General features: G+C 43.3%; 1 protein-coding gene across 10 annotated transcripts in view; it reads left to right on the forward strand.

Moving 5' to 3' along the window:
* The window catches only part of SLC15A2 (solute carrier family 15 member 2), a 46208-nt gene extending 36207 nt beyond the window's left edge, over positions 1 to 10001 (forward strand). For 9 of the 10 annotated variants that reach the window (XM_085552297.1, XM_085552301.1, XM_085552299.1 and 6 more), the window contains 6 exons: positions 1352 to 1398; positions 2626 to 2736; positions 4158 to 4254; positions 6640 to 6786; positions 7417 to 7521; positions 8367 to 10001. In XM_085552297.1, the coding sequence (XP_085408423.1) occupies positions 1352 to 1398; positions 2626 to 2736; positions 4158 to 4254; positions 6640 to 6786; positions 7417 to 7521; positions 8367 to 8543 (684 nt within the window). In that variant the 3' untranslated portion in view covers positions 8544 to 10001. The remainder of the gene's footprint in view (positions 1 to 1351; positions 1399 to 2625; positions 2737 to 4157; positions 4255 to 6639; positions 6787 to 7416; positions 7522 to 8366) is intronic. The other variant, XR_014947902.1, reaches the window with a different exon arrangement.
* The last annotated feature ends 1241 nt before the right edge of the window (positions 10002 to 11242 follow it).

An 11242-nucleotide genomic window follows, 5' to 3' on the forward strand; every position in this document is an offset into this window, starting at 1 on the left:
TGTGCTGCCCCAGCTATCTAAGCTGTGTTTGAATTAATGCCTACCCCTGGCACGGGCAGATTTATGCTCTGTGTTGCTAGCTGATGCTGTTGAGCTGTCATAGTCAGCTGTAGAGAGAGGAGGTGTGGAAGACAGTATAGTAAATGACACTTTGCAGCGTTGCAAGGTGAGGACAGCAGTGGCATCGCTGCTGTGTTGCAGAGCTCATCCTGGAGTAGTCTCTTCCAACCCCAAGGTGGGTTTGGCTTCTTGCTCATGTTTTCCTGGTAGAAGCCAGTCTGAAATTGGTTTCTTCTCCTTTGTGGGTGGTCGAGTGGGCAGGAAATGAATTTGAGACCTCTGGGGATCTTTGCTGAACGCGAGTAATAATTTGTCAGTCCTGCCTGCAGCAAGCTAGTGTGTTAATCCCCATGTGCCTCCCACTGAAAGAAACAGTGCTGTTTATTATTTATTGCTCTGAAATTTGTTATTCACTATGGCTATTTGTTATCTAGGGCATATATTATTTGTGGATCAGCATATTGCACTGAAGTGCAATGGACCTTTTATAAAGGACGCTGTAGTTCTGAATCCTTGGTCTTAGAAGATCAGGGTTTTACATCTCAAAGAAAGCATGGAGAATGGGCTACATAGGTACAACCATAGATTTCAACCAGCCAAGAACCTGTATTCCGTTTGTGTGAAATACAATCTTCAGGGCAGGGGCTGTGTACCCATAGTCTTTATTCTCAAGTCTTTTATTCTCTGTGCACCAAATAAACCCTACTCAAGCGGGTACATCTTAACTATCCAATTGATGCTCCAGCTGTGATCCTAAGGAGATCTTTCAGTCCCCAGTATACCCAACTACGCTGCAGTTTCCAGGGTGAGCCTGCAGAGACCATGACCATAAAACAGCTCGGTGCATCTTGGTGTCGCCTGCACTGTGAGATATTTTTTTTTAATGTGAGGGTCAGGAAAATTATCAGCAGTAGATGATGATCAGGATTACAATCTTATGTTCCCTGTTGGCTTTAGGCTCCATGGAGATGATGAGTAGGCCAAGAATCCAGCTCTGGAAGCTAGGCTATTTGCTGGTTTTTGTAGGGCTGTGGTACTCATGTTTAATTGTAACTAATCATTGAAGATCTCATGTTAAACCTTAGGTGGAGCTGAAAATTTTGCCATTAGCTTCACTGCACTGTGACTTTACTTCCGTGGTCTGATGCAAAGCTTTAGTGAGATACCAGTCAGTCCCACTGGCTTTGCAACACATCATTCCACAGACAATTAGTATTTTCTGCTACATGTTATTTGTAAGGCAGTATTAACTCATATATGTGATTTTCTTCTTTTTTCCCTCCCACTTTAGATTTCAGACTTGGAAGCAAAGCCAGAAAATGGTTTGGCAGCTGTTAGGTATGAATGGCTCTTGTTTCTTTTTCTTTTATTTATTCATTTATTCATTTATTTATTTATTTTGAGGAGTCAAGGGTGGTGGGCTGAAAGAAACTGCTTTTGTCTAATTCAAACTGTACATAATGTAACCCAGATGTTCTTGGGTTAGAATCTCGTCCATTCTCATCCTGCAAGAAAAGATGTCAGGTGTCAGCTGCAGATTCTTGTCATGCACTTGTCATGCAGAGCTGAACTGTATCGCCCTCTACTGCCTGGGATTGTCTGGGCTGAGATGGCAGCGTAAAAGATCTCACCAATGGTGATCTCACCGTGGCCTGCCATTTTGGGAAAGAAAGGGAAGATGCAATCTGGAAAGAAGCTGTTGCCATTTGTCCTCTGCAACCTGCGACAATCACTTATCTCTTGTCCAACCTCCTGTAGAAATGCAAACTAATCAGATAAAATGAGAGCAATATCTTCATAGCCCTGTGTCTGTGAAGCCTTCTGCCATCTGAACACCATCTCGGAGACTTGATTAATACCTCCAGTCAGAAACTCTTTCATTTTTCTGTCAGCATTTTTTGACAGAACTTCAAAACTTTCCTTTCAAAAGTTTTTGAGAAGGTTTAACTGGGTGAATGTTCTTTTTTTCCCCAACTAAAGTTACTTTTGTTAAGCACACGACTATCTTTAGGGCTCCCTTCTACGTTAACAACTGAAAACCAACATTTTATAAATCATAGATCATATGAAAAGTGTTTGGTTTCACTAACAACCCCAAACCTCTGAATTCCTATGAAAGTTTGTTTGCAATGAAAATATATTGCTAGAAGACTCTTTCTTGCTATTAGAAACTCCTTGGAAAATATGGCAGCACAGTGCACACACTCATCAGGACACCCACCTTGATAGTTTCCTGGGGGTGGGGTTCTGTCCTCTTGAACAGATGTGGAAGAATCTCTGAATGTGTCTGAGAAGAGACTGCTGGTAAGTTCATTCTCACACACACAAATAAGGGGTCTCTTTGCACAGGAGAGAAGAGAGTAAAATTACACAGCAGTAGGAAAACTAGTCTTACGTTGAAAACCTGGGCAATGAGTTAGGCTGGTATTTTGGTAGCTTGTAGGAGAAATGTCATAACCTTATGGAGTGACAGAATGCTTTGGGAGAGAGTGCATTTCTTTTAAGTGATTCATATTATACTTCTCCTGCCCTGTCTGACAGCCTAATAATATGCTTTCTTTGCAGATTCATTAATGGTTTGAGCCAAGATGTCAACCTCACCATTGACAGCAAACAGTTCATACCTGTTCAGAGAAACTATGGTGTTTCTGGGTACTCGCTGGTAGAGAGGGACATGTAAGTCCTCACTGAAGCCCTTCCTTGAGCACCACAGGGCTTTTTTCTTTTTTTTCCCCACCCATGCAAATAGCAAAACTTAATTGCTGTGGTCTTGGCATTTGATTGTGTGGCAGATGTTTGTTTAAAAAAAAAGCAAAATAATCAGCTCTGTGCAGAGCAGTTACTCTAGTCCACTTGTGTGTGTACAGAAGCACTGTGCATTTACTTTGCAAAGTGTCCAAGCCAAATGATAGTGGATCAGTTTCTGTGTGTGTAATATGTTGTTGAATAGATTCAAGTTCCAGACTGTGTCTGGAATAGCTCCCTTCTTGTAGCAGTTGTTGCTTGGAAGCATTATTCCTATGACAAGAGTGTAATGACATTCTATTTCACGCAATGATCTGAGTTTTCTTAGAGCTAGATCAAGAGAATAGCAGGAACCCACAATCTTTTTGAAGAAGTCCATATACAGAACTTAACTTTCTCTGAGCTGTTACACTCTGTGTGGGGCTGAAGGGAAGAACTGTGAGAAGTTATTGAGAGGCCCTCTGTGCATCTGTCAGCAGAATAAGGTCAAAGACGGAAAAGCCCCTCTGCCATGTGGCACCTGCTCTATTTTCATATTCTCTCAGGCTGAAGCTCTTAGTGTTACGATGCTCTCAGGAAAGAAACAGTTCATATTTCATGTGACAAAGTGTTAATATGTGAGATGATGACATTATGTGGGCTGGTAACATCTAGTAACATCCCATGGCCCTGTAGACTGGGCCAATAGACAGGGGCTCCATATGGCCTTGGTTTGGCAGCACTAGAATTGGCTCATGTAAGACATTTCTGGCCTTCACAATGTTTCAAAAGCCTTGTGGCATTTCTCTGTGGCAGCTCCATCCAAGGTACTTATTGCTGCAATTTAGACAGATGCATCAACCACCATGGCAGTGCTACTGAACCTATGTGCCATCTTGACCATACAAAATCATAAGAACAAATAAGAAGGCTAATTTGCTCTATTGAAAGGAAACACTATGGCTTCTGGGAGTGTATCTCTGATATCCGAAGGCTCCCGAAGCCTGGCCAACTTGCCTGGCTCACAGTTCCTAAAAGGAGTGAATAATATTTTGGAAGAAAACTAAGCCTGGGGAAAAAAAAAGGATAAGTTGGTTCTCTTTTTGCTGGAAACTTTTGAGGTTGCTTGGAAGAAACAGTATTTCAAAACATCAGCAATAGGCTGGGTCACTGGGTGATCTCTAGTCAGTGCCTGTGTGTTTCTTGAAGGAAGAGATGGAAGGAACTCCAGTGATCTTCTGACATAGACCTGACTGCAGCCTTACATTGTACATCTTCTCTTGTCCATTGTAGGGGAGTTTTTGATAGCTCTACTCTGTGCTCTTTGTCTGTGAGACTAACCAGAAAATGCTGTACTTCATCCTTGTATCTAGATATGATAATGGAAAATGCATTACTGAAACTGGGGAATTCACCCTGGACCTAGGGCTGCTTGACTTTGGTGCATCGTACACTGTTGTGATAACTAATGTAAGTGATCCTGTGATGGTAACAAGCTCATTCTGCTCTAGTCTCTGGCAGTGTTTTTCCTCCTACGTTGGTGACTCTCTTGCTTTCTCTACTTTGTGAGACCAAGACTATAGCCACTTGGAAGGCCACCCAGTAAAAGGTTCTGGCAACTATAAAAGCAAAGTGTGTGGGTGTTCATTCCTCCTTGCACTGTGATCTTGTCAAGTCTTACCAGTTAAATAAGAAGCAATGTCTTTTGCTTGATGGAAATCCTCCTTGGAAAATCAAGTGACTTACAGTTTGTGCTGGTTTCACACCATCCTTGTTTGGTTAACATTGACCCAGCACACTGCTAAGAGCTAATGCTGCCTGTGGCTTCTAAATTACCGTACCTGGTATTGTCTCACACCTGAGAAACTCTGCAAAAAGTTTGCTACATCCTCATGTTTTACTTACTGACCTGAAGGTCGATCTTTCAAGATGTATGGATTTTGCACAGGAAGAAGAGAGGCAAAGTGCTGAGAGAGGTGGTTGAAGTTATGTGCCTGCTTTTCCTCTTCTCACTCTCTGTACAGCTCATTTGGAGACTAGTGTAAAGTCAAGGTGTGGTTTTCCAAACAACCCAGAGGTATGAACCAAAGAGGGTGGAATCCTTTGCCTGCCTGCCAGCTTCTTAGAGGCACTGCTCTGACTCTGCTCCAGCTGGCAGGAGCCACAGGGATGAATGTAACCATCTTAGTGCCCATTTTAACCTTTCCACTGCACAGGCACGCTTACAAACCAGGTCTGACAGGACATGCTGCTGAGCTGCCCTTTGGGGCTTTGACTACTGTGTTGTGATGAGCAGAGTAAAGTGCTGTCAGCTATTCCCTGGCAGGAACATCTCCCTGTTGGGCAATTAATGGGTACTATTCATGTCTGTGGAGTCCAAATATGTAGAGGGGAAAAACATAGCTGCAAAACACCTGTTGTTGTTTTGTTTTGTATTTTTCCTCCTGTAGTTGGAATGGGATGCACAGTCCTGGAGAGAACAGGCAGATGCTGCCATCTTTGAGTGTGGAGATTTATGTACACAAAACACATGCACACTTGAAGTGATGTCGGCCAGTCCATATTTCCATGGCTGCATGCCTCTTTCTCTGGATGAGAAGCTGAGTAGAGCAGTTGTGTGGAGAATATGAGACTAAGTCCAAGTCTCCAGTAACACAGCTGAGTGAGGGCCAATGGAGGTAGATGCATCCCAAATGGCTGTGGGCAAGAGTCCCATTTTGTGGTCCCATCTCAAAGCCCCTGCTGCCTCCATGGATGCTTAGGGTGGCTCTGTGCCTCAGACTCTCTGGCCCTGTGCACTCCTTTAATCTTTCTGACCCTCTGTTTTTTCATCTCTTGCCCTGTGCTTTCATCTTTCTGTAGGGAGTTAGTTTGCTCCAGGCCAAGATAATTTTTAATTATTGCAGTGATTTGCACCATACTCTCCTACTCAGCTGAGAGTGCTGCACAGAAGAACCAAGAAAGCAGTATATTAGGCTGCTAATATGGCTGAACACTAATACTTAAATCATGGAAATACTGCCTTCCCCAACCTTCTTCAGTGTGCAGTTGTAGTATAGTACTTGTGACATTTCCTTTGGGCAAAAGAGCAGTGTGCAGCTCTCCTCTCACCCCTTTTAGCCTTCTAAATTACAGTCTCTCGATTTGCCTCCCTGCATGGTGATTAAGTACACCTCGTAACATCCCTTGTATTTTCCCATGTACTCTCCTTAAACATTAGGTTTCCTGCCTGAAGGCATTTTAGCCTAATGATTGCTTGGCTGCTACTCAAATCTCTCTCTGCTTCTCTGCACATCAGAGGCAGTATTAATTACACCTAGAAAAGCAAACAAAAGGAATTAGGAATACAGCCACTGTAACTGTCTCAATATACCTGATATGTGGAAGTTTTTTGCTACTCTTAGAATTCCTGAACTGGTTATGTTTGGGTGTTGATGGTATAGTTTGGGAGTCATACAGCACTGATGAAATGCAAACAGTGGCCATGTAGAGGGTGTGAGCATTTATCCTCTTGCCCATTCTGACTCTGGTGTCAGCAGCAGGTGACAGACTCTGTAAAAGCACCACACGGGCTTTTTCCAACCCCAGTGAAGAAGGCAACTTGCCATTTTGCAATATATCTTGAAGTTCTTATGGCACAAGAGATAGTTGGGATATTTCCGTGTCATGCAGCAGGAGCCATCCTACTTTCAGCAGGTTTGGATGTGGCAGAGATCAGACCCACAGTTTCACTTCCAGGTCAGAGCTTTGCTTCTGTCTTTTCTTTAAGCTTCATCTTAATTCTCTGTTGTAGTCCAGTCTAGGAAGGATCTGATCTTTTAGCAGCTAATCAATGTTCCTTTATTTTCCTGCTAGGTTTCTGGAGGTGCGGTTCAGACATGGAAGTCAGAAGACATCAAAGCCAACAATGTCCATATGGCTTGGCAGTTACCACAGTACTTATTAATATCTGCTGGAGAAGTGATGTTCTCCATTACGGGTCTGGCCTTCTCCTATTCTCAGGTACTCCACTTAAAGATAAGGGGCTTAAAATTAGACTTCAGGACTTATTCCCACATCTGCCAAGGTTGTGTGAGGCTTGGAACCTGCTTTAAACTGAGAGACTGAAGGGATCTAAGTGTTTACGAGAATTTGATTGTGGTACACTGGGGAGAAGGTTTGTGAGTAGAAAGGATTGAGGTATTGCAAGATCAAAAAGCTGAAGCTACTCAAATTTATCCTTGGAGTAAACTACAGGTATTTACTGATGTGGGGGGCTAATCCAGGGGACGATATGTTGTGAGACATGGATGATTTGGGATTGGCAGGAAGCTTAACATCAAGATCCAGTATTTTCCAAAGATGTGCAGCCATGTGGCACCAGGCTTCAAGCTTCAGAGCTTGTTGTGTGTGTCCCTAGTCTTCCTGATCTTACTGTCTCAGATGATCTGAGATCCAGATCTGTAGCAGCAGCCATTGTTTCCTTCTTCATGTGTCCTTTAGGATGACTTGTTTTGAAACCTCCTTGTATGCAGCTGTAGGACTTAATTGCAGAAGAGACACATAAAAAATTCCACCATTTCTTCCTAGGCTAGGTAGAGGGGTATGGGCGCAGCATGACAGCCACTGACCAGACTCTTCTTCCCTTTTCAGTCTCCAGCCAGCATGAAGTCAGTGCTGCAAGCAGGCTGGCTGCTCACGGTGGCTGTTGGGAATACACTCGTCCTTGTTGTTGCTCAGGCTGCACCTATGGCGCAGGTATGGTTCTGCTTGTAAAACAGAGCTAATGCTTTAGAACAGGCTCTGGATGGTGTTTCTGGATGTCTGTGCCCTGGAGGCAGAGTTTCTCTACCCAGCCCCAGGCTCCTATGTGCTCCAGCCAGCTCCCAGCCAGGGCTCTGAGTAGCCCTCAGCATTGCCCTCTGGAGCAATGGTCTTCCCTGTGCCTTTCAATGGCTGTAAGTAATACTGCGACCTGTGCTGTGCTAATAATGCTGGAACTCAGCTTTAGGCAAGCAGACTTTATTTGGACCTGGAGCCTGGACATAATGCCAGCTGTGTGCTGCTGTTGCATACCCAAAGCTGCTTTCTTTCATCTAGTCAGCCCCATGGGTGTTCAGCCTGGGATTCCATCAGGGCCAGCTGCCTATTGCACCCCTGCGATACTGGGTTCTGTGTGGGGAGGCTGTGGTGCAGAAGTTGTTTCTTCCAAGCTGCCAAGCTTCTGGGATGATGAGATGAGAGTGTGAACTGGGGCTTGTTTCTGGTTCACAGCAAACTGCCTGTCTCAAAGGCATCTTGTGGGCAGAAAGCCCGGGCAGGTATGTGCCAGTCAGGGCAGATTTGCAAGAAAGAGGTTTAATGAAACTAGCCCAGGGTTTGTTTTGAGGTATACCACGTATATTCATATTTACATAATTACATTACATATATATGATTGACCAGAAAACAGGATGAGAAAGTTTCTACCTTGTGAGAAATCTTACGTGCCGGAAAGCTTTCACCCAGCACTTTGAAAAGCACTTGGACATGCAGAGAAATCCTCTGCACTGGGAGACTGGCATTCCCTGACTTGCTGTTTTATTTCTTTTTCTCTTTCCTAGTGGGCTGAATTTGTCTTGTTCACTGTTCTACTCTTTGCTGTGTGCATTATTTTCTCCATCATGGGATATTTCTATGTCAGTGTGGATCCAGAGGACCTAGAAGAAAAGGAAGAGAAGAGAGAGACCCCAAGTAGAGGAAACATGATTAGTCTCGTTACTCAGAAAACAAAGCTCTAACACATTATGGGTTGGGATCTTTTTCTTTCTTATTTTCTTTCTTTTTATTGTTTTAATTTTTTTAACTCAGTAGATGGTAGGGGGAAAGAGGAATGGAGACAATGTTATTTCATAGTACTGTGGTCTTTACTACTCAGAATGTAGCTGCCATCTCAATGGGATAAAGTAACCCTCTATAAAAACAGGAGGGATCCTGAAATCTGAGCAAAATTCCCTGGGAGAAATCCTGTGGTATTAAATACCCACATACATAAAGACAATGGAATTTAGAACCTGCCCATCTTTCTAAGCAAGGAATGCTTTCCTATGGTTTTATTTTTACTATATATTTACAGCAGCAGAGAGAAAGGGCATGCCAGTAAAAGCTGGAGATGCTTGGAGAAAAGGATGAAAAAATCCAGAATGGGATCAGGGAAGAATAGATGTTACAGATGGAAGGGTTTTTTTTTTTTTTATTTTTAGTTTTTACTGCAATCCTCAAAGACTGGAAGAGTTACAATCCCCCCAAATTTCATCATGTAACTCTCTTTATGAGTATTTCACCCCATTACTGCAAATTATGTTTGGTCCTGATTTATGACTTTCACCTCCAGGCCCAGAAGTAATAACAGGGAATTAAATGCTGCAGGCTAAACTATTCCCAAAGCGCTACTGAAAAAGAAATGCATTTTACCATCTCTCTGATATACGGTTCTTCTTAGAAGTCTGCAGTAACTGATAGTATTCTTTGATTAGACGTGATTAGAGAATTGGTTTACATTTTTGAACTTTAGGAATCCAAGCTGTTATTTGTAATCTTCCTATATATAAGGTCTGTATTGGACATCTCCTTTACCAGTACCTGCCACTGCAAGTTAGACTATGGCTGTTTTCTCATCTCATGCTTCAGTTGTTCTCCACTGGGAGACACACTGCAGCAGTTTCTATAAAATTCCAGGCATCCTGCAGTGACTTAAACGAGAAGCACTTTACCATCTTTTTTCAATTTACAAAAGGATACTGTGGCACATGAGATTTTTCTTTTCCTACCTGATTTTTGTCTCACTACCCATGTAAATATGTAGGTATTTCAGTGGAATTGTGAGAATTGCCTGATTTTCCTTGCTTGCATGAATTGTGAATTTTCTTGTTCTGCATTCGAACTGTTTCAACCATTGCCAATCTAGTAAAACTCCTTGGACAGTCCCTGCCTTCCTCTGTCACTCCAAGGTTGCAGCTGTGACAAGTATGGCCTAATTTACTAAAAGACTGTCAGTAGGGTCCTCAGGTTCCCAGAGAATAGATTTTTAATGATGCTTTCCTCTTCCACCTTGGCATTGGTCATATCATGAAATACTGTATTTCCACCCTGAACAGGAGTGTGCTAAGGAATATGCTTAGCTTGACATCACTGGTGCTGTCACGTGTGTGTTCTTGAATAAGACTGAAACAGTGTCACTTTCTGGTTTGTAACTGGAACACGCAGTCTTGGATTGTTTTCTTTTCTTCCTGTCCTAAATGGCCATGAGGGTGCACCACTAGTCCTGCATAAGCTCCTGCCTGCTGTGAAATAGCATCTGGGTCTTGTGCCAGAGGGGGACCGTGGTCTCAGACAAATGACAACAGGCTGCGGGTGTGCGCACAGAAGTGCTTAATGTGCTTCTGTTGATGCAGAGCCGTTTATTAAGCTGTGGTAGCTGGAACCGGGCGGCTGAGCCCTGCGACTAAGTGGGAATGAAGGGCATTGAAAGCCATCTATTAGGTCATCCAACCTGCTCCTCAGAAGCCAAGTCGGGATTATTCCCTCCACTCCTTTCTGGTATTGTTCTCTTGCCATGAATCTGTGTGTGTTCTTTCTCCTCCAGGCATTGTTGTTTTCCTAATCCTGTTTTATGATACGCTGCAGATCAGCTCAGAGGCTGCTGAATCACTCTGCTATGATGCTGTCTGACCAGATTCCAGTTTGAAGCACTAATAGAAAGCATTTTGTCCCCTCTTCCCCCCACCAACAAAACAAAAAACCCGCAAACGGAAGGAATGGACAAGCTCCAGTAGTACTGAACAGACCCAATTTAGAATTATTGGAGCATTTAATTTTTTATAAGCCTTGAATTTGGAAGTGCATTGAGGTTCGAGGGCATCTGCGGTGAAAAAGACAGCTGAAAATTATTGGAGCACTCTCCTTGGGAAGCATTTGGTGCATCGCAGCTTGAGCTGGCGTGAGGGAAAGGAAGGTGCTCAAAGATGTGATCTTTAAGACTGTGCGTGCTCAAAAACCTCTTGATTTTTATGTTTTATTTCCTTACTGGCAGCATTACCAGAAGCTGTCACACATTCTGAGCTTAATTTAAAGGATGCATTCCAAACTCATAAAAGATACATTTAGGATGTCATCTGTATCTGCCTTTTAGTCTCCTGATGCCAAATTGTCCCTTCCCAAACATCTCGATGTTCCAAACCATCACCATAATGCTGTGGGGAGAAAAATTGCAGTTTGCAGTTGGGAAGGTTAAGAATGTGAAGTCAGCGCTATAAATAAAGTGCTAACGTGAGGCTGGGGATTGCTGCAGCCCCTTGGGAGAATTGCTCCAGGGAGTAGAAGGCTCTGCTTGTGTTTCTCTTCCAGCTGATGGAGTTCCTTCTTCCCACCTGCTCTTCGTCACCTGCTGGAAGTCACCTCCTCCTCTGCTGCGCCTGCTCAGTTGTTGGTATGGCCATTC

This window comes from Coturnix japonica, chromosome 7 (genome assembly GCF_054131305.1).
Source record: "Coturnix japonica strain WE chromosome 7, WE-NBRP24, whole genome shotgun sequence".
In the NCBI taxonomy this organism is placed as follows: domain Eukaryota; kingdom Metazoa; phylum Chordata; class Aves; order Galliformes; family Phasianidae; genus Coturnix; species Coturnix japonica.